The sequence below is a fragment of the Gambusia affinis genome, linkage group LG17, assembly GCF_019740435.1.
Source record: "Gambusia affinis linkage group LG17, SWU_Gaff_1.0, whole genome shotgun sequence".
NCBI classification, from domain to species: Eukaryota; Metazoa; Chordata; class Actinopteri; order Cyprinodontiformes; family Poeciliidae; genus Gambusia; species Gambusia affinis.
The window spans coordinates 9101006-9127302 of NC_057884.1; the positions used below are offsets into that span (position 1 = coordinate 9101006).

Genomic DNA, 26297 nt, shown 5'->3' on the forward strand with positions numbered 1-26297 from the left:
ACTATCCCTTTATTCCTTCAGGGCTTTGAGAGGAGGCTTCTATTTGTGTTTTGTTCTTTTTTCTCAGCAATGAGAAGCAGATTTAGCCAAACCGGTTGCAGGAACAACGCATGAATCTTCGACAGGAAGGAGGCTGCAATTGATCAGAGCAGTAATGGGACATTTGTTCACCCTGTGGATGGGAACTCTCCTCCAGCTTTGTCACGCTACTATTTATACCAATGACTGGGCGATAAAAGTTAGAGGGGACCCTGAGTCTGTGAAGAGGATAGCAGAGAAATATGGCTTCACAAACATGGGTCAGGTGAGTGTGCTGAAATGCAAAGCATATTTTCTTGCTTAACTCAGTTACCATGAAAGAAGCAGCTGTTACATCACTGACACATTTTTATTAAGACAAAACCTTCCAATAACTCTCCAGTATTATGTAAAAGAATAGCATAAAATCCAAATGTTTTATCACATTTTTCTAAAGAGGCAAAACATTTCTCTTTTTGTGAATGTCTGGATAGGAACTGAATGCGTTATTTTAGATCTATGAAGAACTGAAATAATGAAGATTTTCAATAATAATAATATCTTTGTTCAAACAATACAGACGTTTGTGGAGCTGAGGGAAAAAGTAGCGCCACTATTAATAATCAAAATTTGTTCCCCACCTCGTGTTCACACCATCAAAGATTAATTGTTGCTTAGCATAAAATCCTCATGGGAATAAAATCCTGAACTTTATCACTGTTTTATGTAAGGTTCTGAGACCCACAGCAAGACTATGTAAATAATGTATTAAAGCAAATAAATAAACTATGTCTATGTCTATTACAGAAGCCAACTACTCCCTCGAGTTGGCTTCTGTAATGAAAGTTTCAGGTTTTGGATCTGCTGAAGGTAAAATGCACCTTAACACTCAATTAAAGCTAAATACAGCTAGGCAGAGGAGAAGAAATTTCAGTAAATTTACCAACAGAGCCACAAGGGAATAAATTAAGGCAATTATGTCGTCTCTCTTGTGAAAAATGGCAAGCCAATGATTATTTATTTATTTATTTTTAATAAAGCATAAAAGAGTTTGAAAAAAAAAAATCTGCTGACATCATCTTGTCCGAGTGTGCACGTTTCAGGTAAACTCAGACAGCAGTGCGGCTCGAGTCCCATGGCTCATGTTGCAGTTACCTGAAAAACTATCACAGGTGTCAGGTAGCCACCGAATGAAAGACACCAACAACTGCTTTAATTATTCAGCGCCTGTTTAGAACACAGCCTGGAGAAGAGCAGGACATTTATCTGGAAAAAGAGAGGTTTTATTAAGCGGATTTTATTTGTTTCACCAGATTGGAGACTTGAAGGGTTACTACAGCGTCCGTCACCAGCAGACAGCAAATCGTTCGGCTGAATTCAACAAAGAAGTGACAAATCACCTTGCAAAGGAGCCAAATGTAAAGTAACGTGATACAATGCAGATGGAAGACTCTTTTGAAATATTAATGTCAGCATTTTATTTAATTTATTTTGGGGGGCGGGGGTGTACTAAGGTGTACCAGAATAAGTTCACCTGATTATGGGGCTTAAGCATATTCATCTTCATTGTAAGCCTTTGTAATGTTGTTGACCTTTAGTGCTGCATTAAGCTGTGCAACACTTTCAGTACAAAAAAAAAAAAAACATTAAAATTGGACTGGACTGGAATAATGCCAAAAAAGGAAAACAGGAGTCACCCTAACAAATATTTTTATTTTTTTGCACAAAAAGTGGAACAGAATGAAAGCTCTCTTGCCTCAAGCCTTCAGCTTCGGCCTTAATCCCTTGAAAAGCATCTATTGAGGTTGTTGTCTGTCTGGAGCAGTGTGTGTTCCTCCTCAAAAACATTTTTTTTTCTTTTTCTGTAGCTGCTGAGAAATGTGTTGAAAAGGTACAGCGTGGTCATGATGTCACAAAAAATTATTATAGTCATGCTGACTCAACTCTCCCACCCAACATTTTGCTGGCTGAGCCCCTTGTTGTTTACATCATTTATTTCTGTCTGCCTTGTTTGCAAGTTTAAAATTATGAAAACAAGGCAAGTAGACAAGGCAAGAGATGATGTCATTTAATATTTTTTTGAGAGAAACGTTCACACGTCTGCACTGGTCCTTTTTTTTTTTTTTTACCCCGTGACTTAATGAGGGAGGACAGAGGGAAGACACACAGAAAGGAGAGATATTCTCTGTAAAATAGATAGAACAATTGTCTGCATCTGTCCTAATTACCCGTGTTGCTTTTCAGGTGGAATGGCTCCAGCAGCAGGCGGTCTTAAAGAGAGTAAAGAGGACCTCCAGAAGAAGTCGCCTCTGTGGTCATGACCTGGTGAGAAGGAATCTTCAACCACCAATTCATCAGTCTGCCTTCAAACACAACATGCATTTTAGTTGGCCTTCGGGGAACGACCTGTGGTACACCGTATGTCACTTTTTTTCCCCTCTTTGTTTGTTTCTGAAACAAAACCAACTAAAGCCAGAAAAATAATCCAAGTCGAATATGCTAATGTGTGCCTGACAGAGCTGTAGTGAGGCCAGTGGCTGCCAGACTGGTATGAACATTGCAGCGGCCTGGAGGAGAGGCTACACCGGGAAGGGCGTGGTGGTGTCTGTCCTAGATGATGGCATTGAGAAAGAGCATCCAGATCTGAAGCCAAATTATGTAAGTGCCCTGGGATGGGAGGCTCTTCTCAGGATGGGGACATTAATCATAAGCAATTTGACAGAGCTTTAAGTGAAAGAGCAAGGAGCCGAGACAGATATTGCAGTCAGGAGCTCGCGGGCCAAAGGTTTAGAAAGGCCGGTTAAGAGTATTGGAATTGACATTAAATGTCTGATCCACTTAGCTGTGTGGTGGGCTGGTGAATAATGCTCTTTGTGATTTGTCTGATGAAACAGAGACAGATAGCTGCTGGCAGCTGCTATGTGCTGCTTTTTACTATTCACTTGATTTAGGACCCACTTGCCAGCTGTGATGTAAACGAACAAGATCAAGACCCGACTCCAAAATATTCCAAGAATTCAGCCGACTTGTGAGTACACCTTACCTCTAACTTTGACGTTTCCTTGTGCTTTGCAGCGTGCCCATCATAACACCAGCTCTAATTAAAGCAAGTTTTTTTGGGTTTTTTCTCTCTCTGTAATTACATGCATGTATAGATATGGAAATTGAAAATTTAGCTTTGTCCCGGCACTGATGTGACAGAAATACTCTGTCTTCTTTTCATGCATATGCATCCAACCTCATGTTCTGATGTGCTCCTCCTTTCTCTGAAGCCATGGGACTCAGTGTGCAGGGACGGTGGCCGCATCCGCAAATGACTCTCTGTGCACAGTCGGAGTCTCATTCCGCGCACGCATAGGAGGTAAGTCCAGGACAAGGCTTCAAAGAAGCATTTCGAAGGTCTTCTTGAGGAATTGCAGTAGATTCAAGCATTTTCTTTTTTCTTTGCCTCAAAATTACCTGTAGGCATTCGTATGCTGGGAGGCGACGTGACAGATATTGTGGAAGCTGTATCACTGAATTTCAGGCCACAGTACATTGACATATACTTAGCCAGCTGGGGGCCAGATGATGACGGAGCCACTTTAGAGGGACCTGGACCCCTTGCTCGTCTCGCTTTACAGACTGCTGTTGAAACTGTAAGAGAAAGAGCGTGAGCGTTTATTCCTCTTTAAATCATTTTATTCTACTATAGATAGTTTACAAGCGTTGGCTTCTTTCTTGAATTCGCCACAGGGCCGGCATGGAAGGGGCTCAATCTTCGTTTGGGCCTCAGGAAATGGAGGGAAAGCAGGCGATCACTGCTCCTGTGATGGCTACAGCAACAGCATACACACCATTTCTGTGAGCAGCGTCAGTCGCCGTGGAGTCCGGCCAGAACACCTGGAACAATGCTCCTCCACACTGGCAGCGGCGTATAGTGGTGGAGAGACAAAGAGGATGGTGAGCTCAGAAATCATCAGGAATGAAATCTCAGGGACCAGCCTTTAGATAGTCACTGAATTTGATTCGCTGTATACTGACTGTTATATGAGGGGAAAAAATAAAGGAACCTGAGGTTATGGATGAGAGGTAATAGGACTAACAACTGCTCCATCAACAACAAGGAAACCAAGTGAAGAATCTTAAAAGGATTAAAAGTATTGCATAGCCTGAAAATTCACTAAGAGGTAGTACAACACTCAAACTTACTGAGATCAATCACATTCCACTGGAGCCACATTGATTATTGTTTAACTAAACAAAAAAATATGTCAATTAGCAACGCACATGAATGTTATTCATAATTTAAAATTTGTCTGCTTATTTAAAAATCCCCTGTTTTCTTCAGTCATACATAAAATGTATTTTATTCTTCATTTAGATCTTTTGTTATCAAAATTTCTGACAGTATCTGTGACTGGAAAGGAGTCCATTACCTTTCATTGTGATAGTTTTAAAGAACTTCAAAGTCAGCCTTTCTGTATGCTACAATCGCAAATCTATCCAATAACACCAGCTTTCGAAGTCTCCATTTAAATAAATAACTGCTACATCTACAATGAGAAACATCAAAAGTGAGAGAAAGTTTTTTATTCTTTTTTCTTTTCAAAAGTTTGAGCTCAGCTTTGCTGTCCCTGTAAGCAAAACACCTGGACTCACGTCCTGCCTGGAGCGCGATCCTATGGGGTGCCAAAAAAGCCAAGTGTGCAGACACCATTCTGCATAATCTTTAAGTTATGCTTAAAGCAAACTCACAGCAGACAGAGGTGGAAATCCATATCCTCCAAATCTATATCCTTGGTGGAAATAGATTTGAATGATGTATCTAAAGTTTATTCTGGAAGACTCCCACTTTGCAGCAGCCGTTTACTCACTGTGAATTCACAGTGCTGTTTAACGTCATCAGAATTAGCAGTTCTCATTTAAAGACTTTCACATGCATACAGCCTCAGTAAGATTGTTAACACATGTTCCCTTGACAACAGAAACCCTAAATGTCAGCAAATGAAAGTCACAAATTTTGACCACAAGAGCTAATGCTATTTGATGGTGTAGCCAAATTAACACATTTTAAACCATGATCTTGAGAAAATGATCATGTGAATTTAGGTATTAGAGAAGCTGACGGACCGAGAACAACTACACAGAATTGTGAGTATTTTCAAACAGAAACACTAAATTGTGTCATAACCAAAAAGTGGACAACAAAAGCAGCCGTACAATCTCATGTGGTTTCATTTGCGGCACTTAAGGTTCATTATCCAGAATGATGATGGTACAAAAGAAACAATCTTTTCAGTTTATTATCATTTCACTTAGTGCTTTTGTTGTTGACAGATAACCCTCGGACCACAGCAGGGATGCAGCAGGACTCTGTCTGGAACGTCCCTCTCCTCCTCATTGGCTGCTGGGGTGATTGCTCTTACATTGGAGGCCAAGTGAGCAGCTCCATGCCACACAACACATCCACATATCCAGGACCAAAGGGTCTAAATCAGTAGCTATAATAGCTACTGAGACAATTCTGTTTTCATCTATCTGACCTTTCATAGCCCTCTCCTGACCTGGAGGGATGTGCAGCACATTATCGTCCGTACATCAAAAGCTCATCATCTTGTTGCTCCTGACTGGCACTATAATGGAGCTGGGTACAAAGGTAACATCACATCTCTGTTATATTTTTTTTTCCCAGAGTTTTTGCCGATATTGGTATAAAAACACATGATGTCTTCCGCATGAAATCCTTACAACGCTCAGAGAAAAGATTAGCCGAGACTGATGTTTCAGTGAATGTTCTTTTAGCTTTTTTTAGGAGAGCCATAAAGCAGCAAGCGTTTTGAAAACTAACGAGGTACAGAGAGCAGAACAGCGATAAACGCCCACAGAGTCTCGGGGGGACGGGAAATCTTTTAGAAGCCTCTGTGCCCTCCCTACCCATCGCTAATGTGTTGTGTATTTGTGTGTGCATGTCTGTCTGTTAGTGAGCCACCTGTACGGCTTTGGCCTGCTGGATGCTGAGAGCATGGTGAAGGAGGCTGAGCGCTGGAAACAAGTCCCAGCACAGCATGAGTGTGTGGAGGAGGAGGCCATCCAGCTGAGCAGGTAACGCACCAACAACTCTGCGAGAGCTCTTTGTTCTGAGTCAGGGCTTCCCCTGATTTCTTCTCATCCATCACACTTCATCTATTTCTGTCTCAGTTCACATGCTGATTCTCACGCACTTTTATAAGCTTCATTTTCTCTTGTGCTGTTTCATTTTCAACTCGCTTCTTGTTTTCCGCCTCCTTTCTCATCTCTGGTGCTTACTGTGTTGCTTTATGTTTTGTTTTTTTCTTGTTTGCTTTTTTTTTTCTTTCTTTCCCTCCTGTCTGTCTCGTACAGAATTATTCATCCTGGCTCAGTGTTGACGTCTGCGTATGAGACCACCGGCTGCTCCAGCGCGGCCTCGCGGCAAGTTGTTTATGTAGAGCACGTCGTCATCCGCGTAACCATCACTCACAGCCGTCGTGGCGACCTTTCCATCACGCTCACGTCACCTGCAGGCACTGTGTCACAGCTGCTGGCTCACAGGTAACAAGGGGGCTGCTCCATCCAAACTACTGTGCTACCACCACAACCTTATCCACTTTGGATGGGGTAAGAGTAGGGAGGGAATTTCTGAGGGTGGAAACGTATTTGTTTGCAGCTCAGCATTCACTGCTTATATACCATTAGTCTTCAGATGGCAGCCATGGGAGAAGTCAATTTTGGCAAACACCCCTGGAAAAGCAAAGTAGGGAGGCTCAAATGTTATTCCAGAGGAGCCGGTTTTTGGGAAGGTTCCGCGAAAAATTAATTCCTGGCAAGCTTCCTATTTTCAGCTTGTCCTTTTCTAAACTGAACTGAATGCATCATGAATAAGAAACATGAACACTTAAAAGGGCAGTATTATGTAAACTAGAAAATTCCTGAAGAAATTTAACTGGGGCCTGCCAAAGTGTGCCCGTCGGTTTGGACCCAGCGTTGTGATGCTAAGAATTAGCATCAATGCTAAAGAAAGCTGCAATGTAATCAATAGCATGTGGAGAATCACAAGAATGTTAAGTAAGCTGGACATGCAACATTCAGTATGATAAAGTAAGTGTATTAGCTAAAATTAGCAAATATGCTAATGTAAGCATAAATACTTTCAGTAGCATGTGGGGTATCATTAGAATGTTTACTGTCATTTACTTACTCCATTAAGTATACTAAACATGGCTAATAAGTCTGAAAAATAGAAAATAGCTTATTTAAGCTAAAAGGCTAATGCTAATAAACTGCCTTGCTGCGCAAGGCAGTTCCCTAACCTCGGATAAACAGATAATGCAGAATGATATCACTGCACCGCCTCGCGTGCACTGTCCAGAGGGGCATTTTGAGGCTTTTATTTTGAAATTTGCAGTAAGCTTCATATTAAATGCCCACACTAATCCAATGTGTAAGAGTGCTTTGGATAAACCAGTCACATAAAGCCAAAAAAATTACATGATGTAAAAATTCCCAAGGCTTTTATTTTGAAATTTTGTTAAGCTTCATTTGAAAGGGTCAAAGTCATCCCATGTGTTACAGTCATTGGATTAAATCAGTCATATAAAGCTCTAAAAAGCAATGACCTGATGTAAAAAATTTTCAAGGGCTTTTATTTTGAAATTTTCAGTAAGCTTCATTTCAAAGGGCCAAACTCATCCCATGTGTAACAGTGACAGGGTTAAATGAGTTATATACAGCCCATAGCAGCAAGTTTTTCTAAAGGCCAGCTCAGTCCTCCTCTGTTTTAACTGAACTAGTAGTTCGAACTACAGTGATGCGTGTTGTAGTCCTCAGCAGCTCTCCCTGCTCTGGGTTCCGTTGCCATGGTAAATAATCCTCTCTGCCAGCTGTGAGTGAGACATCCAGGGGGAGACAATTCTCTGTTTGAGCCAGCCAGTTTGACTAAAAAAAGCATTGCAAAGAACAGTTTCCCGTTCGGGAACCGTAATACATATTCGAAAACCGTTTGAAGCATATGAGAGGGCTATTTGTTCGCCATAGTCCCCATTCATATCTCTACCTCACTCACAGTATTAACAGCGATGAGATAAAAAAAGTGTGTGCCAAGGTCTGTAATTTTTCAGAAATACATGGAAGTGAATCAGTGAGATCTGTCTGCTACCCTGGCGCATGACTTTGCTCTGAAGCACCTGGAGAGAAAACTGTAAGCGCTAGATAATTTTTTAAAACATTTGACCGGAGCAGGCACGCGTATCAATGTCATGACCAAGTTTGATACCAATCATGCAATATTTGTGAGCGTGAGGGCGAGTTAAAAAATGATTTGGGGTCAAAATGTCGCTCTGACTCTCACTCTAGCGGAGTGGCCTTCACACTCTGATTTTTCCAAAAATCAAAAACTTTGGGTCGCTTAGAAAGAAGTTGTGGACAAACCATAATACATATTGACGTGCTGTCTTCACTTTAAAAGAGATCACGGACGTATCTACAAAATGAAGTTTGAATGGCGTTTCTACATGAAGTTATGACGACACAGAAAATCCTCAAAAATAGGGTATTTTCAGGATTTACTGGTTGCCTCGTCCCCTTGACGCATTTAGAGATGCACCTGGTGAGCTCGTTAGTGATTTTGGGGTCGTTTTTTGCTTTTTACGTCGCCATGGTAACTCCAAATCCCACCAAAAGTAATAGCTCCAATGCCGGGTTCGAGCCGCACGTTTTGATACCACTTTTGTGGATGGGCTCGCAGCGGTACGAGCCGCATTAACGGTCACGGAAGAAAAATAAATAATTATAATACTTAAAGAGACGTTCTATTGGGTGTAGAACAATAGGTGCCTGCCATGCAATGCATGGAGGCAGTGACTGACTTGCTTCGCAAGTCAGTCACTGCTCTCCTTATGCATTGCTATGGGCAGGCCCCAAAAAAAAAAAAAAAAAAAAAAAAGACTTTTCTGCGCTTTGCATCATATTTTAATATTATTCCTTCGTCACTAAAATACCTGGAGCGTTGCGCTGATTCTTTCATGAGTGATTGAGAAATCCTTTAATGACCCCTGGCAACCATTGAGCTGTATAAAACACCTAGGCAGACCGAGCTTCACCTTTTTCCACCACACAGAGCAGTCCTCTCCCAGCTCCTCCAGACTAGCCAGCAGAAATTAGCAAACACCTGGTGGGACTGTGCGCCTGCTGAGCTCATAATACAAGCTACTGCTTATAGATTTTATTTCTTTTTCATCTAAAACTTTATATTTATCTTCTAAATTATTCTTTATCCTCGTGCATGTAGTCAGAAATGAGCAATCTCATACTGCCTCAGATTATTAATGAACAGTACGATTTCAGGATGAAATTGTTGGATTTACACTCGAATAGATTCGTCCAGACTCTCTCCAAACGTTTCATAACATGCATCACCTGAGTAAAAACTTTGATTTGCAAGTGCCACAATACCAGCAGTCATTTTAAAACAGCAACATGAATCTTTTCAAGTTGTTGTTAAGACTTAAAAACTAAGAAAAAAGATCATATCACATATCAAATCGCGAAAGACACACAGAAAGCTAAATAGCAAATCACAAGAGTAACTCAACCAGAACCTAGAACTCAAAGTAAATGTTGAAATAGTTGGGAGGTGTGACTGTGAAAATAGCCTGAAACTCTTGATTTTGTTGATTTTGAGAGAGAAAAAAAAAACAACCTATGCTTACTCCACAAATATAAAACTGCTTTTCAATTGACCTGTAAAAAGTGTCCAGTCAACACAGGCTCTCAAATGTCCTGAAGCCTTCACATTTGTTTGACATTTTAAAGCTTTTAAAGCTCGTCTTAAAACCCATCTATTTAACTTGGCTTTCAACACCAGTGAGATCTAGTTTAAAGTGTATGTCTTTGTTTTTAAACTACTTTTAATTATAATTATTCTTATTTTGTTGTGTTTTTGTTTTTGGATTGTACAGCACTTTGTATCAACTGTGGTTGTTTTAAAGTGCTTTATAAATAAAGCTGGTATGGTATGGTATTTGTCAAAAATAAAGAAGCAAAACTTTTCAGATCATAAGAAAAGCATTTATATATATATATATATATATATATATATATATATATATATATATATATATATATATATATATATATATATATATATATATATATATATATATATATATATATATATATATATATTGGATTATTGCAGAATATATATATATTTTTTTGCAATAATCCAACCAGGGGAACAAATTACACATTAAATACCCTATTAATTAAACAATGTTGCTTTAAAGACATGTCTTAATTAGTGATGGTAGTAGTTGTATGCTCATGATTGTGCAATGTTTTGCTCCAGGCCTCTCGACAACTCCACTGAGGGATTTCAGAACTGGGAATTCATGACAGCTCATTCCTGGGGGGAGCAGGCGGCGGGGGAATGGACTTTGAAAATCAACGATACTCGCTCTCGGAAGCGAGACAGCGCTGAATTAGGTTTGTTCTTTCTCTTTGTAGCATCTCTTCATTGCGAGACCTATTTACACAGAACATCAAGGGGAGGCAGCTGAAACACGGCGCCCGCCTCGGGGGACAAACTTGTTTTTCTTTCTCTCTGCTGTTTCACAGGGATACTGAAGAAGTGGTCTCTGGTGATTTATGGCACTGCAGAGCAGCCGTATCACATGCGCCATCGGCGAGTCCGATCAGCAGAGCCCTCCATGGATAGTGAGCTCACAGAAGGATACGACGGTGAGTCACGTCCTAACTCAGGGTTTTCAGACGGCAACGTTATGAGCTTTGTCATGTCAGAATGTGATTACAGGTTATCAGGTTTTGTTTTTTCCATTTTTTACCAGAACACATAATAAAACAATGCAAAAGGGGTTTTGTGCTTGCATTTTGAGAGTATTTACTACTTTAGGACCCTGTGACCCAGAATGCAGTGACGACGGCTGTGACGGGCCTGGCCCACAGCAGTGTGTCACATGTCTGCACTTTTTTCTCAAGTTCAAGAACAACTCAAGGTTAGCATGATTGCATAATGCTGGTACAGTGAGTGGATGCAGATGGTAAGTATCTAAACATTATAATTTTTTTATTAATTTTAAAACCACTTAGCTTTGACCTGTGAATCGTTCACACACAAAAACACACACAAGCTCATGTGTGCATCCAGGGCATAATGACATATCAGCTTCCTGCCGTTTCAGTCCTTCATGGCTGGAGATCCACCAATGGCAAAGTGTTAAATTATGCTTAAGGACATTGATGTAAATAAACAACATTTAAAACAAAATTGTTTTAGGCAGAAGATTTGTTTGAAAAGCAAGTTTCAGTCACATGCGCTTGAGGCAAAAGTTTTTAAGACTTAGCTTGGTCTCAGCACTGAAAACATTTGAAATTTGACTTGAACTTGTGGTTAATGACTTGAGACAGGATTTGTACTAAGACTTCGGTCTTGAATTTGACTTTTAACCTATTTGAAGATCTTTTTTTTTGCAAAAGACTTGATACCTAACTTGTGCTTCATCGTCAAAGCGTTTGACTTGAGCAGGCTGATTAGAGGACGTCTGTCATGATGTGTGTAGGAGTGGACCCAATCGCAGCAGGCAGTAGACGTAGTTTATGTGGATGTTATTTTAATGAAGAAAATAAACTACCAAAAATACAGGGAAAAGAAGGAAATCCAAATCACAATGAAACAGGAGACACGAGGGATAACATAGGCAATGACTGGCAACGTGGGGAACAGGGTAACAAGACGGACTGGCGAGTTGTGACTGAAAATGAGGAGCTTAAGTACTGGGAGGTAGTAATTGGAACAGTGGCTAGATGAGAAGAGCGATTGCAGTAGTTGGCACAGGAGCTGGCTGAGGGGCGGGGAGAAGGTGGCACAGGGAAACTAAGGAGATCGGCTGGGAACACAAAAGGGAGGAAACGGGCAGCTGAAAACTACTACTAACACAAAAGACACTAAGAGTAAAGAAAACCTGATGAACTAGGAGAGAAAGATATGAGGGAAACCATAATCGGACCTAAATAGAAACAAGGCTGATCTAACAACAATAAGAACTCAGGAACATAGAGCTAGAGAAACTAGAAGATATAAACAAAGAAATAACTTAACTAGAATTACTAAAGAAAGACTAACTGAACCTAAAGTGACAAAATAAGAACTAGTAACGCTACGGGGAGAGCTAGAAGGACTTAAGAAATAACCTAACTAGAATTACTAAAGGAAGATATACATAGACTCGGACATGGAAGAATAACTGAACCTAAGGTGATGAAATTAAGAAATAAACATTACTAGAAACACTGCAGGGAGGCTAAAATAAGAAATAACTAGACGGATAAAATAGATTTAAACTTTAGTCATTAAAGAAGGCTTGACATGGACTCAGGCAAACAAGGACAGAATCTAAGGTAACTAAAGGATAAACCTAACCAGAAACAATATAAATGACTGAAAATAAGGAAAGTAATAAGACCATTTTAATTACACCAAATACCTCAAATAACGATATCAAAAGGACCATGAAGGGCTAAACTAATGTGAACTAAAACATAAAGCTAAATAAAATGAAAAGAAAAACCAACCAAAACCCAGAGTCTTAACATCTCTGACTGCACGTAACAAACAAGAATAATGTCTATCAAAAACAATCTTCAATTCTATGTAAATTAAACTTTTTAGCTCTGATGTATTACAAAAAGAAATAAAAATGTGCTAGTGTTATAGTTAAGACATTACTGATTGTCAACAAACCAACTTGGCTGATATTGAATGCCGTCGAGTGTTGCTTTTTTGAAAGTACTCGCCACAGAGCCAATAGACTCAGGTGTATTTCTTCTCATCTTCATGATTGTCCATCAGGTTGTGTGTCTCAGAGTGTCCCCAAGGGTTCTGGGGTGACCGTAGGCGATGCAAGAGGTGCTACTCCTCATGCACGAGCTGCAGCGGGAGTCGCAGCAACCAGTGCACCTCTTGTGTTCCTGGTCATCACCTGACAGAGGGAACCGATACCTGCACAGCCTCCTGTGGAGATAACTATTACCTGGACCACGGTTGGACTTTTGACTTGTCTTTCAAAAGTTTATTTTTGTTTTCCTTGCCTTTCGGAATATTTACAAAGGACGCCATTGGCAGAACTTTTCAGACTTCGTTGTTCATTCAGCAGAAATGAAACATACTAATAAACAGTCAGCTGCTGTAACTGTGGTTGAGAGGTGTGTGTGTGAGTATGGGTTGATTTCTGGTTCTAATAGCCATTGTTTTTTTTGTTTGTTGTCTTTTTTTTGTCCCCCCACAGACACAGATCTGTGCAAGAAATGCAGTGAAAAGTGCTTGAAGTGCACCTCATACAGCATCTGCACAGAATGCAAACCAGGCACAAGGTGAAACAAATTCTCTGATGATGCTTGAATTAACTCCTCGGTAAACACGGCTCCCTCCGATGAGAAAACTGATGCTCCCTGTGTAAATGCTCCAGGCTACAGTACTTTATAACTCTGTCGCTCGCCTGTTACCCAAATGAGAGAAAATAATTTTTGGATTTTGCATAATCAATACTGGAAAGCATAAAGCTGTCTGAAAAACAAAAAACAACATATCGCGTAGTTAGAAGTTTCCGGAATGCGGCGTTCACTGACTCAGTTTGGTGAGGACTTGTGGTGGCGTGCTGTGGGTTGGAGGAGCGAACCTGCGAATATGAAGGCGATGAATCACGTTTTGTGGTGTCACATGACTGGCTGAGTGTGTCACGGTGCCACATGCTCTCTACACCCTCTCCAGTCTGCAGGGGAACCGGTGCCAACGGAGCTGCGATGACGGCTTCTACCACGACGCGCAGGAAGACGAATGCAAGCCCTGTCACAAGGCCTGCGCTACCTGCGCAGGTGAGAACGGGGTCAAGGCTTACAGACGCAATCTGAGTCAAATATAACAGCATTTTAAAAAACATTTGACATATTAGTCAATTTAAGAGCATTTTTTCCCCTCTTGCGGCATCAGCGGCAGGTGTTGAGGCGTGCAACCGTTGTGCAAAAGGTTTCTTGATGGAGGAGTGGAGGTGTGTGTCCTCCTGCAGCGCTGGCTTCTACGCCACAGAGCCAAGCCCAGAGATAGCGGATGGCCACGGGATATGTAGGAGGTGAGCTTACTGGTGTGTGTTCAGGTGTGGGTGGTTTGTTTATTGGCTGACGGCAGGCCTTAATCTGGTGGTTGGCTCGCCTGCTTTGGTGCTCCGAGTGTGTTGTTGTTGCGCGCCTGTATGGAGAGTGGGAAGCTTATTTCCCTGCATTTTGTGTTGAATTTCTGTGCTGTTCTCCTCAGGTGCGACTCCAGCTGCCTCACCTGTGCCGGGCCGAGTTGGCAGAACTGCAGCAGCTGTTCCAGCGGTCACCGCCTCCAGGAGGGAGTGTGTGTTGTCAACACTGAGTGCACAGATGGTCAGTCAACCATCTCCCTCCTCTATTACATGTTGGCCTCAGAGCTCCTGGAAAATAAAGCTTGTTGTATTCCCCCCCCCTCGCTTTTCTGATGTTTTTAAGGCAAAAATAATAATAATAAAGTCCAGTTAATTTAACACATTTGCAAACACCACTGAGATTATGCAAAGTGTGGCGCCTTTTAAATATTTGTTTAAATGTGGAACCATTTGGTCCTACATGCCTCCCTCTCTGTTCTGCATCTGACATTAAGCCTTCCTCTATGCCTCAGACGTCTATTCATTTCTGAGTCAGCATGCTTCTGTTGCTGTCTGTCAGGAGAGTATCAGGGCAGTGATGGGGCATGTCGCGCATGTGATGCAACGTGTCTGAGGTGCACAGGGCCGCGAAGAGAGGACTGCATCAGCTGTGGCTCTTCACGGTGAGTTACACTTGGCTGTTTTAGATTCAGGGTAAAAGGGGAAGTGAATCCCTCCACCTACTTTATCTTAGAAGTAGATACAAATCTCAAATAAACCACAAGTATACTGCCAAGTACTTAAAACTACATCAGCTTTAAACACTGTAATCTGAAATTACAGCAGATTATTATGAAACCATGTATTAGTGGTCATCATATTATTCATATAATCAGAATCAGTGAACATTATTGGATATCAACAGGTTACTTAAACATCAAATAATTACCTCATGTTACCTTTCATTTGAGCTACTATGTTAATGTCTTTTTCTTCCTCATCTTTCTTAACGGACTCAGTTACATCTGTGTAAATGTTCCATATGGTGCATGCTGGGATGTAAATGAGCTCAGCTCATTAACAAAGGCATAATTTATATGTGTTGATTTGTCTTTGTTTTTTGTTTTTTTGCCCTTCGCTGGCTACAGAGCTTTGGAAGAGGGGCTCTGCGTGGTGGAATGTGCAAAGGGCAAGTACCGCTCAGGTGGACAGTGTCACCTGTGTGACCACACGTGTGCCACATGTATGGATGCAGGGCCTGCCAACTGTACCAGCTGTGACACAGGTAGGAGACAATGCAAGAAAACCATTCTGTGTCAGCATGTGTGCTGAACAGATGGCTGACAAATTGAAAATAAAAATAAGAATCTCTGCCCTCTGTGTAGCATTTGTTTTAGCCTTTGCTGGCACAGTTCGATCCAGTTGTCTCCTTAGAGCAGGGGTCTCAAACTCATTTTCATTTTGGTCCATATCAAAAATCGGAATGTTCTTAAAGGGCCGGTTGTGCCAGAATATATTGATAAAACCAATTAAACTGAAAATATTAATAGATAGCTGTTCCTCTGGAATTTTATGATTGTTTTTGTTTTCCTTTTTGCAATCAAAACTGCAGATTATGTGGTGAATTTTTAGAAATGTTTGTTAGGAATTTTGACAATATTTGCAGTAATGTATGATGATAAATGTGACTCTTTATCACTCGCCGTATCAGTTAGGGATTCAACATTTTTTACCAATTTTGAGAAAACTTGCAAGTAAAATCTGAAAAAAACTGGAAATTTGTTGATTGTGTCTGAATTTTGCAGAATTGTGGAAAACTGGAAGGACTTATTGATGTAATCTGGAGTCTAGAGAGCCACATAAAAAGCTACGGAGGGGCCATATTTGGCCAGCAGGCCTTGAGTTTGACACGTGTGCATTAGAGGAAAGGTTCACTCCAAATTCATATGCAGCTGTTCTGATTGATCAAACACATAAGACACCAAAATATGACTGAGGGGGCATTTAATTAAATCAACATTTCATTCACCAGTGTATTTTTAATGTTTATTTTTAATTTTTTTTAGATAAATTTGGAGTGGAACGTTATCTGCATCAAGGTCAGTGTCTGGACGCCTGTCCTGAGACCTTTTACCACACAAGTAAGAGAACCTGCCAGCCCTGTTTGGAAAACTGTCAGCTCTGCTCCGGCCCAAACCACTGCTTGCAGTGCAACTCCTCGTTCTACGTGTCTGATGGGCGGTGTGTGAAGCTGGAGTGTGGAGAAGGTAGAGAAGGTCACTTCATTATTTATGAGGCAGATCTCTAGACGTCTAATTTGTGACCTTGGATCACGTAGTGTCCTCCCCTCAGTTCTTTCTAAGCCTTCTGCTCTGATTGTTTTTTTCCCCTTCCTGTCACTTTGTCTGCTGCCTGTACTCTCAGGGGAGGTGGAGGATCCAGATTACGAAGAATGCATGCCCTGCGAGGAAGGCTGCAGGAAGTGTGTCCTGTGTAAGTCACAGTTCAGTAGCAGTGGTCATGTATTTTTCTGTTTTTTTTTTTTTCTAGAAATGAAAACGTTCAGAAGATGAAGTTGCCATGTCAATATACGCAGACCCAAGTGCACAGGGTGTCATTTCATACGATTCCTATATAATAAAGAGAGCTGAGTTTTTTTCTGTGCTTTCAACAGATAACCCCAGACACTGTCTGTCCTGCGTTGAGGGCTTTTACAAGTAAGGCAGTGTGCCTCGCTGTTGCCGCGTGTGATCTCACCTCTCTTCTTTAGTCTACCTTTCATTTCGCCTCCTTACCTGACTGAAAAAGGCTTATTTTCGGCTGTGAGAGCTGAGTGGGTTTCTATGTTCTCATGACTGCATGTATTGACTGTTGCTTTTAATATCAGCTTTCAGGATGGCTGCTATAAAAACTGCCCGGCAAAGACATACAGCGTGGAGGAGGAGATGACCTGCGCTCCATGTGAAGACAACTGCATGAGCTGCGATGAACATGAGTGCTACTGGTGTGAGACTGACCTTTTTTTATCAGGTAAGGCTTCTAATAGAAAGTCATAAAAATAGGTGTAGAAAATCTAGGCCTTGCCATGAGAAAAAGTATATGGAAGAAAACATTTCATCCCCACTCCTAAGTGTGAGAATGAATCTTTGCGGCTATAGGCTTGTTTCTCTTGCGTCACCTCTTAGTTGTGAGCATAGGATTGTAATCTTTGTGAAGTATGAGATTTAAAAAACAAATTAAAAAAAAATCTGGTGGCTTCAACAAGAAGACTGAAACCAGTGGCCATCATTGGGTTTTTTCATCAAATATTGACTTGCGACTTTCACCCAAATCAACAAAAAACAGGTGCACCAAACAAACATCCAATATTTGGTCATGGCGCCCCAGCATGATTGTTTACACCATATGCAAAGGTGCACAGAGGATGTATGTGTAGTTACAAACATTTAGATAAAGCACAGCAGACTATAAGGAAGGGAGTAACAATGTTAACTAAAATAGATACACTCTTTCCCTACCTAGATTTTCATCTTGGTGGAGACGCACACAGTGTTATAGTTACTATCATGGTGGCAAAATGAATGTCAAAGAAAGACATATAATATAATATATACTCCTTCTACAAATACATAGTTATGCCCACAGTATGACCCTATATTTATGTCAAATAAAGAGTTCCTTTTCAAAGTGGCATCTTGAATTTTACTAATTTTACTTTGCTGGTTCCCTACCAATGATAAATCATCCATTTCATTAAATCACACTGGACTATAGGCTAATACTATTACGCATATTTTAACTCTGAACAAAATAAATTCTGTAATAAATTACTATGTTGAGCATCTATACATTTTTGGCTACAGTTTTCCCAGATACTATTTAGCAACCACTCTGGGTTGTCTATGGCTGAAAAGTGCTACATAAATAAAGTTGCCTTTCATGAAGATGTGTCTCTGATCATTTCCTTATCATTTTCAAATTGGGTCAATCCTGTTTCCTATCTATTTGAACTTTCTCCTTATGTTTTCTGTTTTAATTCATTTCTATAATTGTGATACACATCCCAAAACATTTTGATTGCTAATACCACACGCTGCCATCATTCCAGTGTTGTTTCTGTGTCTTTCTGACTGTGTGATTCCAAAATTGGTTCATTGTTGCAATTTTTTCATGACCTTAAACTGAGGTTCTCATGGCTCACATTTATTTCACTGACTCGGAACTCTTTATTGTTTGTACTTAATATATTATTAATACAAATTTGTTGACGTGTCATGTCACAAATAACAGCAGTAATCAGCAATAAGGATTCTTCCAGGCAATTTTTCATTTTGCCTGGAAGCTTTGTGCTTTCCTGGGGAAGGCAACTAAATGAGATGTTTCTTAAGTAGCATTTTACATTGAGGAAGAGCGCTTCGTCCTCTGTGGTATCTTTGTTATGTGATGAGGACGGAGTGGGACATTTCTGGAACGCGGATTAAAAAAAAGTTTGGAGACGTAATTAACATTTCAAATGCCCTCGGAGCTGCTGGAAGACTTTCACAAGGACTGCAGAGTGAAAATAGAATTAATATATATATATATTTTAACTACTGGGTGGCTTACAATTTCCAGTTTATAAAAGAAAAAATAAATCATGCTGTTGAACCTTAGGTCCTAGACAGAATATGATACATTTTTAAGCACAGAAGGTCATCACCCTTCTAAATGAGATGCTTGAATTCCATTGCAGAGAAAAGATCCTTGGTTTTATTTATTTATTGATATACAAGTCTTTCCTCACGTATATATTTTCTTATGTAAACTTGATGTTGTGCTTTGGGAGATTAGCAGACACTTTCATTACACATAACACACATATAAATCTATTTGACAATAATTAACTAAACAAGAAAAAATAATACTCTTATTCAAACAAATACAGCTCTGCACTGCAGTGTTGAAAATTTAATTAGACTGTTAAATGTAATTTCAGTGTCCTTTAAATTGGATATTAACATCATAGCTGTTCAAGTCTACCAATCATTGTGTTTAGTTTCCGGGTTGTTGCTGTTTTGTTTGTTTTTTTTAAGAATGTTCCATCTTTGCAATATTTTTTTGCATTTCATTGAATACAAATCCCCAAATTTTTCTGATTTGTTTTTCTTTTTTAAATTTTGTAGTGTTTTTTTTTTCTTCCAGTCCACAATTACTTTCTATTTTGCATTGCCAAATCCCTACAAAACACATTAAAATTTATGATTACAAAATGGCGATTATGTAAAAATTTAGTACTTTGGCAGGGCACTCTCAATTCTGAAAAATTCTAAATTCAGTTTTTTTGTTTTATTTTGTTTTGTTCTGTTTTTTGACTGGGAGCATCCAAAAAAATCCATCATTTTTATTTATTTATTTTTTTTGGATTGGGTTACATCCAGCTCTTGTCTCACAAAGTACAATCTTCTCACCCTCTCTTGCCAGAGGGGAGGTGTGTCTCGGTGTGTCCCGATGGTTTCTACGGCAATGAAGACCTTAATGAGTGTGAAGAGTGTCACCCAGACTGCGCCACGTGTAGCGGCCCGGAGAACGAAGACTGCCTCTCGTGTGAAGAGGGGAGGACGCTTGCAAATGGGGAGTGCGTGCCGAAACGCGAGGTCTGTCCCATTAAGACCTTTCTGAACGGTGAGACTAATAACTTATATTCCGCTAATCCGACTGTCTGCTCTTAATGAAGCAGGGATTTGGCCACTTTCAGAGGGGCAGCAATGAAATAGTGGAGGGTAATTGGTCTGTGTGCCACCGTCCCTGAACCCTGTACCACCATACGGACTCGGAACAGAACAAATGTCGAACAGAGAGACTTTATAAAAATTGACTGTATATGCTGCACATTTCGTTCCCTCCATGGAGAAATTGGAAACAACAAGAAAATTAGTGTGAGGCGGGTACTCTTAATTATAAGAGCTTTGATAACTCTGACAAAACTGAACAGATAACTTAAAGGTTAAAAATACAATTCTGATTCATCGCCAAAGAGATACGATGAGTGGAACAAGAAACAGATGGGATAAATGAGCTGTGGAAGCAGCTGAGAGTGCAAACAGAGAACAAAGACAGAGAAAATAAAATAACACAAATTGGAGAAGAAAACAGGAAGTAAAGAAAACACAGAAAAGAAAAGGTCAGCCTATCCAACACAAAACAGGAAGCTATGGATAGGAAACTAACGACAACTCTAAATGCAACATATTTATCTCCTAAATCACAATAGAGTCCAAAGCATGAGAGTTGAGTGTTCCTGAATGGATAAAATACACTAGAATGGGCCTATTCTCAACCCCAACATTTAGGGATTATCTTTAAGTGCAAGTTAGGAACCAGGAACGCACATAATTTTACTGAACTCCACCAAATATGCCAAGAATAGCGGTCAGGTCCAATCATATTTATGCCAAGAGACTTCAAAGAGTGTGGTCAAGCTGAAACTAGTGAGGGAAATTTAACCTCATTCACACAAGACATGTTTTGTGTGACCATGCTTGGATTTCCAAAAATCTGCGATAAATTCAAACGTCTGCATCTAAGACTTCCTTTTGAAATTGATGAAAGTGCATTGTGTTGGATTCTACTCCATAAAAATGAATGCATTTCATAGCCCAAGGTTTTCTGTGAATAATGAACTTTTCACTACCATAGTAAGCTCAAAAAATGAAGTTTCTCTGATGCTTTGCATTTATGTACTTTACCAATGTGGAAGGCGTCATCTTGTGCCTGATATGAACTCAGTGCTTAAGTGAGGTACTTTCAACATGTTACTGAAAGTAAGGTTGGAAAGTTGGCTTGGAAAAAATGATTTTCAACAGAGTAATAGACCTTTTACCTATTAAAAACTGTATCTTAAACATAAAGCTAAAGAAGGTCTTGCCTTAACACATAGTAGTTGAGTTTGTCCTTGTTTAAAGTTAATCTAAGATGTTATAATATAAAAATGATAATCTGCTGTTTCATGCCTAAATTGTGTCTTTTCTTTAGAGTTTCCTTTCTGTTGATTATCATTTTGCTAAAGCCATATTAAGTTACTACGCCGGTCCTGGATCAGGACTCGGCTTCCTCTTCTTTTCCAACAAAAGTTATCACGAGTGTACCGTCATAATCCCTGCTTTGTTTTCCCTTCAGATTATGGGGTATGTGAAGACTGTCACCCATCCTGTGAATTCTGTTCCGGACCGGAGAAAAACCAGTGCACGAAATGTGGGAAAGGTCTGTCAATCACCTCTCAGAGCCACGTCTGCAGGTTTATATTTTTACCTGTTGCAACAGGTTACATCCAGCTCTTTTTGCTGCAGGGAAATTTCTGACCATGCAGCAGACATGTGTGTCGAAGTGTTCTGCGGGTTTCTTCGCCAGCCAACTAAGCGGCGTGTGTGAGGCTTGCCCTCAGGGCTGCTCGCTGTGCGTCGATGCTCGGCGCTGCAGCCGATGTCAGAGCTCGCGCAGGGCTCCGTTGTTCCTGCAGAACGGACAGTGTGTTACAGAGTGTGTCAGGTCAGGAATATGGCCTCTTGCTGTTTAATTTCTGACTCATTTAACTGTGCTCACAATTATGGCTTTAGCTCTGCTTGACAGCTGGTGTGTATCAGTTTGTAAAAATGTAAGTTTGCAGGAAATAGTATGGTGTATTTACAATAGGATCAATATTTAATTCAGGTATGTGAAGACATATTTGATGTCATTTTTTTTCCTATGTTATCTCCATTGGTCATTAAACTGTGATGTTCTCAGACATAGACATAGTTCCCAGCGCTCCATTAGCACTGACAGGTCTTGTTTAGACATGTAGCTCTTATCATATTCAAATTCTTCCAAATTTCCACACACAGTCAGGCCCCGCATTTGTCTGGACAAATTATTAGTTGTCTTCTTTATTGAAGAGCTGTGGGAGTAAATGGTGCACGTCCATTTGCTTGTGTAGCCCAGGAGCACTTAAGACACATTCTTTGATCTTTTCATATGCAATAGAAGTCAAATTGTATAATAAATGAAACCAAAACATAACAATTTATGGGTGTAGCTTCATTCTCCTCAACTCATGTTATTTTCCAGACGTTTTCATTGAGTTAAGGATGATGCTGAAAAGATATAATTTTGCTGATGCAGGAGAATAAACACAGACAGAATATAAATTGTCTTGTAGAAGTACTCAAACGCATTTTTGACTCGTTATAATTACAGACTTCATTGACTTTCATCAAGATTTCGCACCAATGCATAAACGAGGAAAACTGTGAAGTGGAAGCAGAATGATAAACAGTTTGCAACATATTTTTAATCACTGTCTTTATATTGAGTTTTTTTGCATTTAATACATACAGTTTGTGAATACAAAGAAGTGTATCTAGTTAAAGTGTATCTAACACATACATAAAATAATACACACAGAGAAAATAATCCAACATATTTGAACACATTTGTTTTCAATCCCCTTTATTCCCATACAGCTAAAAAAAAAATCCAGCACATTAAATTACTTTCAGCAGTCACCGAATTTACCTATAGATCCAGCTGTTCTGTGAAGTAAACAGAGGATTTTTTTTTTTAGAGAGCATTAGTAAGCAAATAGCATTATGAAGACAAAAGAACTCAGAAGCAAATTTGCAGAGATGTTAAAAGCAGAATTGTGTCATAAAGTAACATCCAATTCTTTAAACATCTCAAGATATCATGTGGTAGAATTTCAAGCCAATCAAGACACAAAACGGGAGATCAGATCTAGAAATAGCCAAGAGTTTCAAGATTACTCTGGAAAACATGTAAAGATCCAGACTGCAGGTTTGTTTGGTCAGATTTGTTTCTGACATACCAAATCTTTAGGTGTGGTGCCCAGAAGAAAGTTGTGGTTGTGGTTGACCATGTTCATCAAGACAGAAACCCTAAATGTACAGCAAAGACCACAGCAGAATGTTTTGAATCAACATATATATATATATAATTTTCCCTTCTCACCCACCGTGGGTGGTGATTCTTCTTCCTCTTTAGCTCGGGTCCTCTACCAGAGGCCTGGGAGCTTGAGGGTTCTGCGCAGTATCTTGGCTGTGCCTAGGACTGCACATTTCTGGACTGAGATGTCTGATGTTGTTCCTGGGATCTGTTGTAGCCACTGTTCCAGTTTGGGGGTGACTGCCCCGAGGGTCCCGATGACCACAGGCACCACTGTGGTCTTCACCTTCCAGGCCCTCTCCAGTTCCTCCCTTAGGCCCTGGTATTTCTCTAGTTTCTCATGCTCCTTTTTCCTGATGTTGCAGTCACTTGGTATTGCCACATCCACCACAACGGCTTTCCTCTGTTGTTTATCCACCACGACTATGTCTGGTTGGTTCGCCCTCACCATTTTGTCTGTCTGGATCTGGAAGTCCCACAGGATCTTAGCTCGGTCATTCTCCACTACCTTCGGGGGTGTTTCCCACTTTGATCTTGGGGGTTCCAGTCCATATTCTGCACAGATGTTTCTGTACACTATGCCTGCCACTTGGTTGTGTCGTTCCATGTATTCTTTCCCTGCCAGTATCTTGCACCCTGCTGTTATGTGTTGGACTGTCTCAGGGGCCTCCTTGCACATATATATATATATATATATATATATATATATATATATATATATATATATATATATATATATATATATATATATATATATATATATAGACCTGACTGGAATAGTCCAGTCAGGTCTGGACTATTCTAACAGAAATATATATATACATATATATATATATATATATATATATATATATATATATATATATATATATATATATATATATATATGTATATATATATATATATATATATATATATATAGTTGAGAATCTGTGGCAGCTTAAATATTACTGTTCACAGACACTCTCTCAATTTGATCTGACTAAGCTTTAAGTATTTTACAAAAATAAATAAATAAAAAAACATGAGCCAAAATGTACATTTCCAGATCTGCAAAACTGGTAGACAAAAAGCAATAGGCTGCAACTGTGCCTGCAGAAAAAGGTGGTTCTACAAAGTACTGACTCTGGGAGGCTGCATTTTTAGAACATTTTGAAAAACAATGTAACATCCTTTTTATTTCACAGAGATGCACTCTTTTGTGAATGTTGCAAAAAATTTCAATATGCTGAGTGTACTTCTCTAAAGTACATAATAAAAATCAGTGTGATTTTTTTTATTTTTTATTTTATTTTATTTATTTTTTATTACACCATCAGCCCACTGATATCTAAATCTCTGCAGGGGTTATTCTACAGGCCAGCTGTGTCTCAGCTGTGCGGCTGGTTGTGCGTCCTGTGAGAAAAATGCCACTCACTGCCTGACCTGCGACGAGCCTCTCCTCCTGCATGATCACCAGTGTGTGGAGGAGTGTCCTCCATCACACATTGTCCAGGCCAAGGAGTGCCATCGCTGCCCACCCGCCTGTCAGGACTGTGATTCTCTTGGACTATGCACAGGTATGGAAACATGACATTACTTTGTAGGAACTAATTTTTAACGTTAGCTTTTTGTGGGGCTAGAAAGTAAAGTTTCAGATTTTGTTCATCATAAGTTTCTTTTTTTTTTTTTTTTTTTTTGGACCATTTTATATCTCATAAAATCAAAATACACACATGTCCTTTTTTCATCTTAATGCCCAAATATGAGAAATGTGACAGATGATGATGTTTCTGCTACTAAACTAAGACACTGTTCCTCATTTCACAGACAATGTAATTTTTGCTCCCAGATTTATTTGAAAAGGCGTTCTCTTTTTGCAGGCTGCGAGGAGTTCCACTTTCTCCACGAAGGCCAATGTGTGCCGGAGTGCCCAGAGAGGTTCTTTGACGACGACGAAACAGGGGAGTGTCTGCGTTGTCACGACAACTGTGCTCTCTGTGACGGCCCTGACAGCAACGACTGCGATGCCTGCGTCGACCCGGAGGCCGTCCTGCACAACGGGGGCTGTCTTGCACCTTGCCCCTCAGACACGTACAGGAATGCAGTTACAGGAGAGTGCATAGGTAAGTCAGTGCAAAACATTGTGACATGCATTTGTGCAAAAGGCTTTTTAGGAGAGAGGACTTCAAAGGGGAAAATCTCCTCGTCTAATTAACAGTTTGCTGCAACTCAAAGTATGCCAAAGTCATTTGTCACCTCTGAAACTGAGTTTTCTGTCCCGAAGAGCACCCTTCATGCACTTCCTCAATTATATTCTCTACTTTGCCCGAGTGTGTTTCTCGACGATGGCTCAGACTAAAATAGCAACCCTTTTCCGACGGTTAACAGGCAGCTGTCAAACGTTGGAACTGCATAGTGATACCACTGACAGTTCCCTGGAGGAAGACACACCACTCTAGCTTTGTTTTTGGTTGTTTTTTTTTTGTTTTTTTTTTTCAGAAAACACAGAGGATGGTGTATACCTGAAAGGGAAAAAATGCCGGCAATGCCTACCTTAGTTGCTACTGAAAGGAGCTGCCAGTAGGAAGATATTTAAAGGGAAAAGCACTGCTGTGCTGTGAAACTGTTATGATACTGAATATATTGCACACAAAGGGTATTTTTAAACCATGGCCAGTAAAAATTGTCAGGTGAATTGTGTAGTAAATAAGTATGCAGTGCCTTGAAAAAGTATTCTTTAAACCTTTTTGAATTCTGTCTCTTTCGAAATCACCAACTCCATTTTAATTTACAGATATTTTATGTGAATGAACTTGTTTTCTTTCAGGATTGATCTGTGTTTACCCCTAGCCATCTGTCCTTTACTTTCCTTGTCACTGGTAAAAACAAAAAACAAAAAAACTACCTACATGATGCTGTAATCACCATGGTTTACTGTGGGATGTTGTGCTTAGGGTGACAGTTTGTTGCTAGTTTTTTCTTGCCCCTACTATCTTTAGGTTGTCAGCTAGTGTATTGGAAAGGTGCCATGCTCTTTCTAATTTTGAACAAAGGATTGGAGATATTGTTTTAAAACCTGCACCTGTTTAAAATGTCTCCACAACTTTATCCCTTAACTACTTAGTCTTCATAATACTGTTTGTTCATTAATATTCATCAACACACCATTGAGGACTTAACGCTGTTGCATTTATATTAAGATTA

The 26297-nt window shown here is 39.9% G+C and overlaps 1 protein-coding gene across 1 annotated transcript in view; it reads left to right on the top strand.

Annotated features, from left to right (window-relative positions):
* Nucleotides 1-295: 295 nt before the first annotated feature.
* The window catches only part of pcsk5a (proprotein convertase subtilisin/kexin type 5a), a 34704-nt gene continuing 8702 nt past the window's right edge, over nucleotides 296-26297 (top strand). The window contains exons 1-30 of the mRNA XM_044096185.1: nucleotides 296-304; nucleotides 2263-2343; nucleotides 2536-2676; nucleotides 2970-3046; nucleotides 3291-3379; nucleotides 3484-3656; nucleotides 3754-3960; nucleotides 5338-5438; nucleotides 5553-5656; nucleotides 5982-6102; nucleotides 6382-6570; nucleotides 10364-10500; nucleotides 10633-10755; nucleotides 10928-11030; nucleotides 12884-13074; nucleotides 13320-13404; nucleotides 13802-13905; nucleotides 14021-14159; nucleotides 14342-14457; nucleotides 14776-14878; nucleotides 15344-15480; nucleotides 16262-16462; nucleotides 16620-16688; nucleotides 16870-16912; nucleotides 17083-17225; nucleotides 19656-19856; nucleotides 21351-21434; nucleotides 21521-21719; nucleotides 24456-24670; nucleotides 24974-25216. Of these exons, the coding sequence (XP_043952120.1) occupies nucleotides 296-304; nucleotides 2263-2343; nucleotides 2536-2676; nucleotides 2970-3046; nucleotides 3291-3379; nucleotides 3484-3656; nucleotides 3754-3960; nucleotides 5338-5438; nucleotides 5553-5656; nucleotides 5982-6102; nucleotides 6382-6570; nucleotides 10364-10500; nucleotides 10633-10755; nucleotides 10928-11030; nucleotides 12884-13074; nucleotides 13320-13404; nucleotides 13802-13905; nucleotides 14021-14159; nucleotides 14342-14457; nucleotides 14776-14878; nucleotides 15344-15480; nucleotides 16262-16462; nucleotides 16620-16688; nucleotides 16870-16912; nucleotides 17083-17225; nucleotides 19656-19856; nucleotides 21351-21434; nucleotides 21521-21719; nucleotides 24456-24670; nucleotides 24974-25216 (3928 nt within the window). The remainder of the gene's footprint in view (nucleotides 305-2262; nucleotides 2344-2535; nucleotides 2677-2969; nucleotides 3047-3290; nucleotides 3380-3483; nucleotides 3657-3753; nucleotides 3961-5337; nucleotides 5439-5552; nucleotides 5657-5981; nucleotides 6103-6381; nucleotides 6571-10363; nucleotides 10501-10632; nucleotides 10756-10927; nucleotides 11031-12883; nucleotides 13075-13319; nucleotides 13405-13801; nucleotides 13906-14020; nucleotides 14160-14341; nucleotides 14458-14775; nucleotides 14879-15343; nucleotides 15481-16261; nucleotides 16463-16619; nucleotides 16689-16869; nucleotides 16913-17082; nucleotides 17226-19655; nucleotides 19857-21350; nucleotides 21435-21520; nucleotides 21720-24455; nucleotides 24671-24973; nucleotides 25217-26297) is intronic.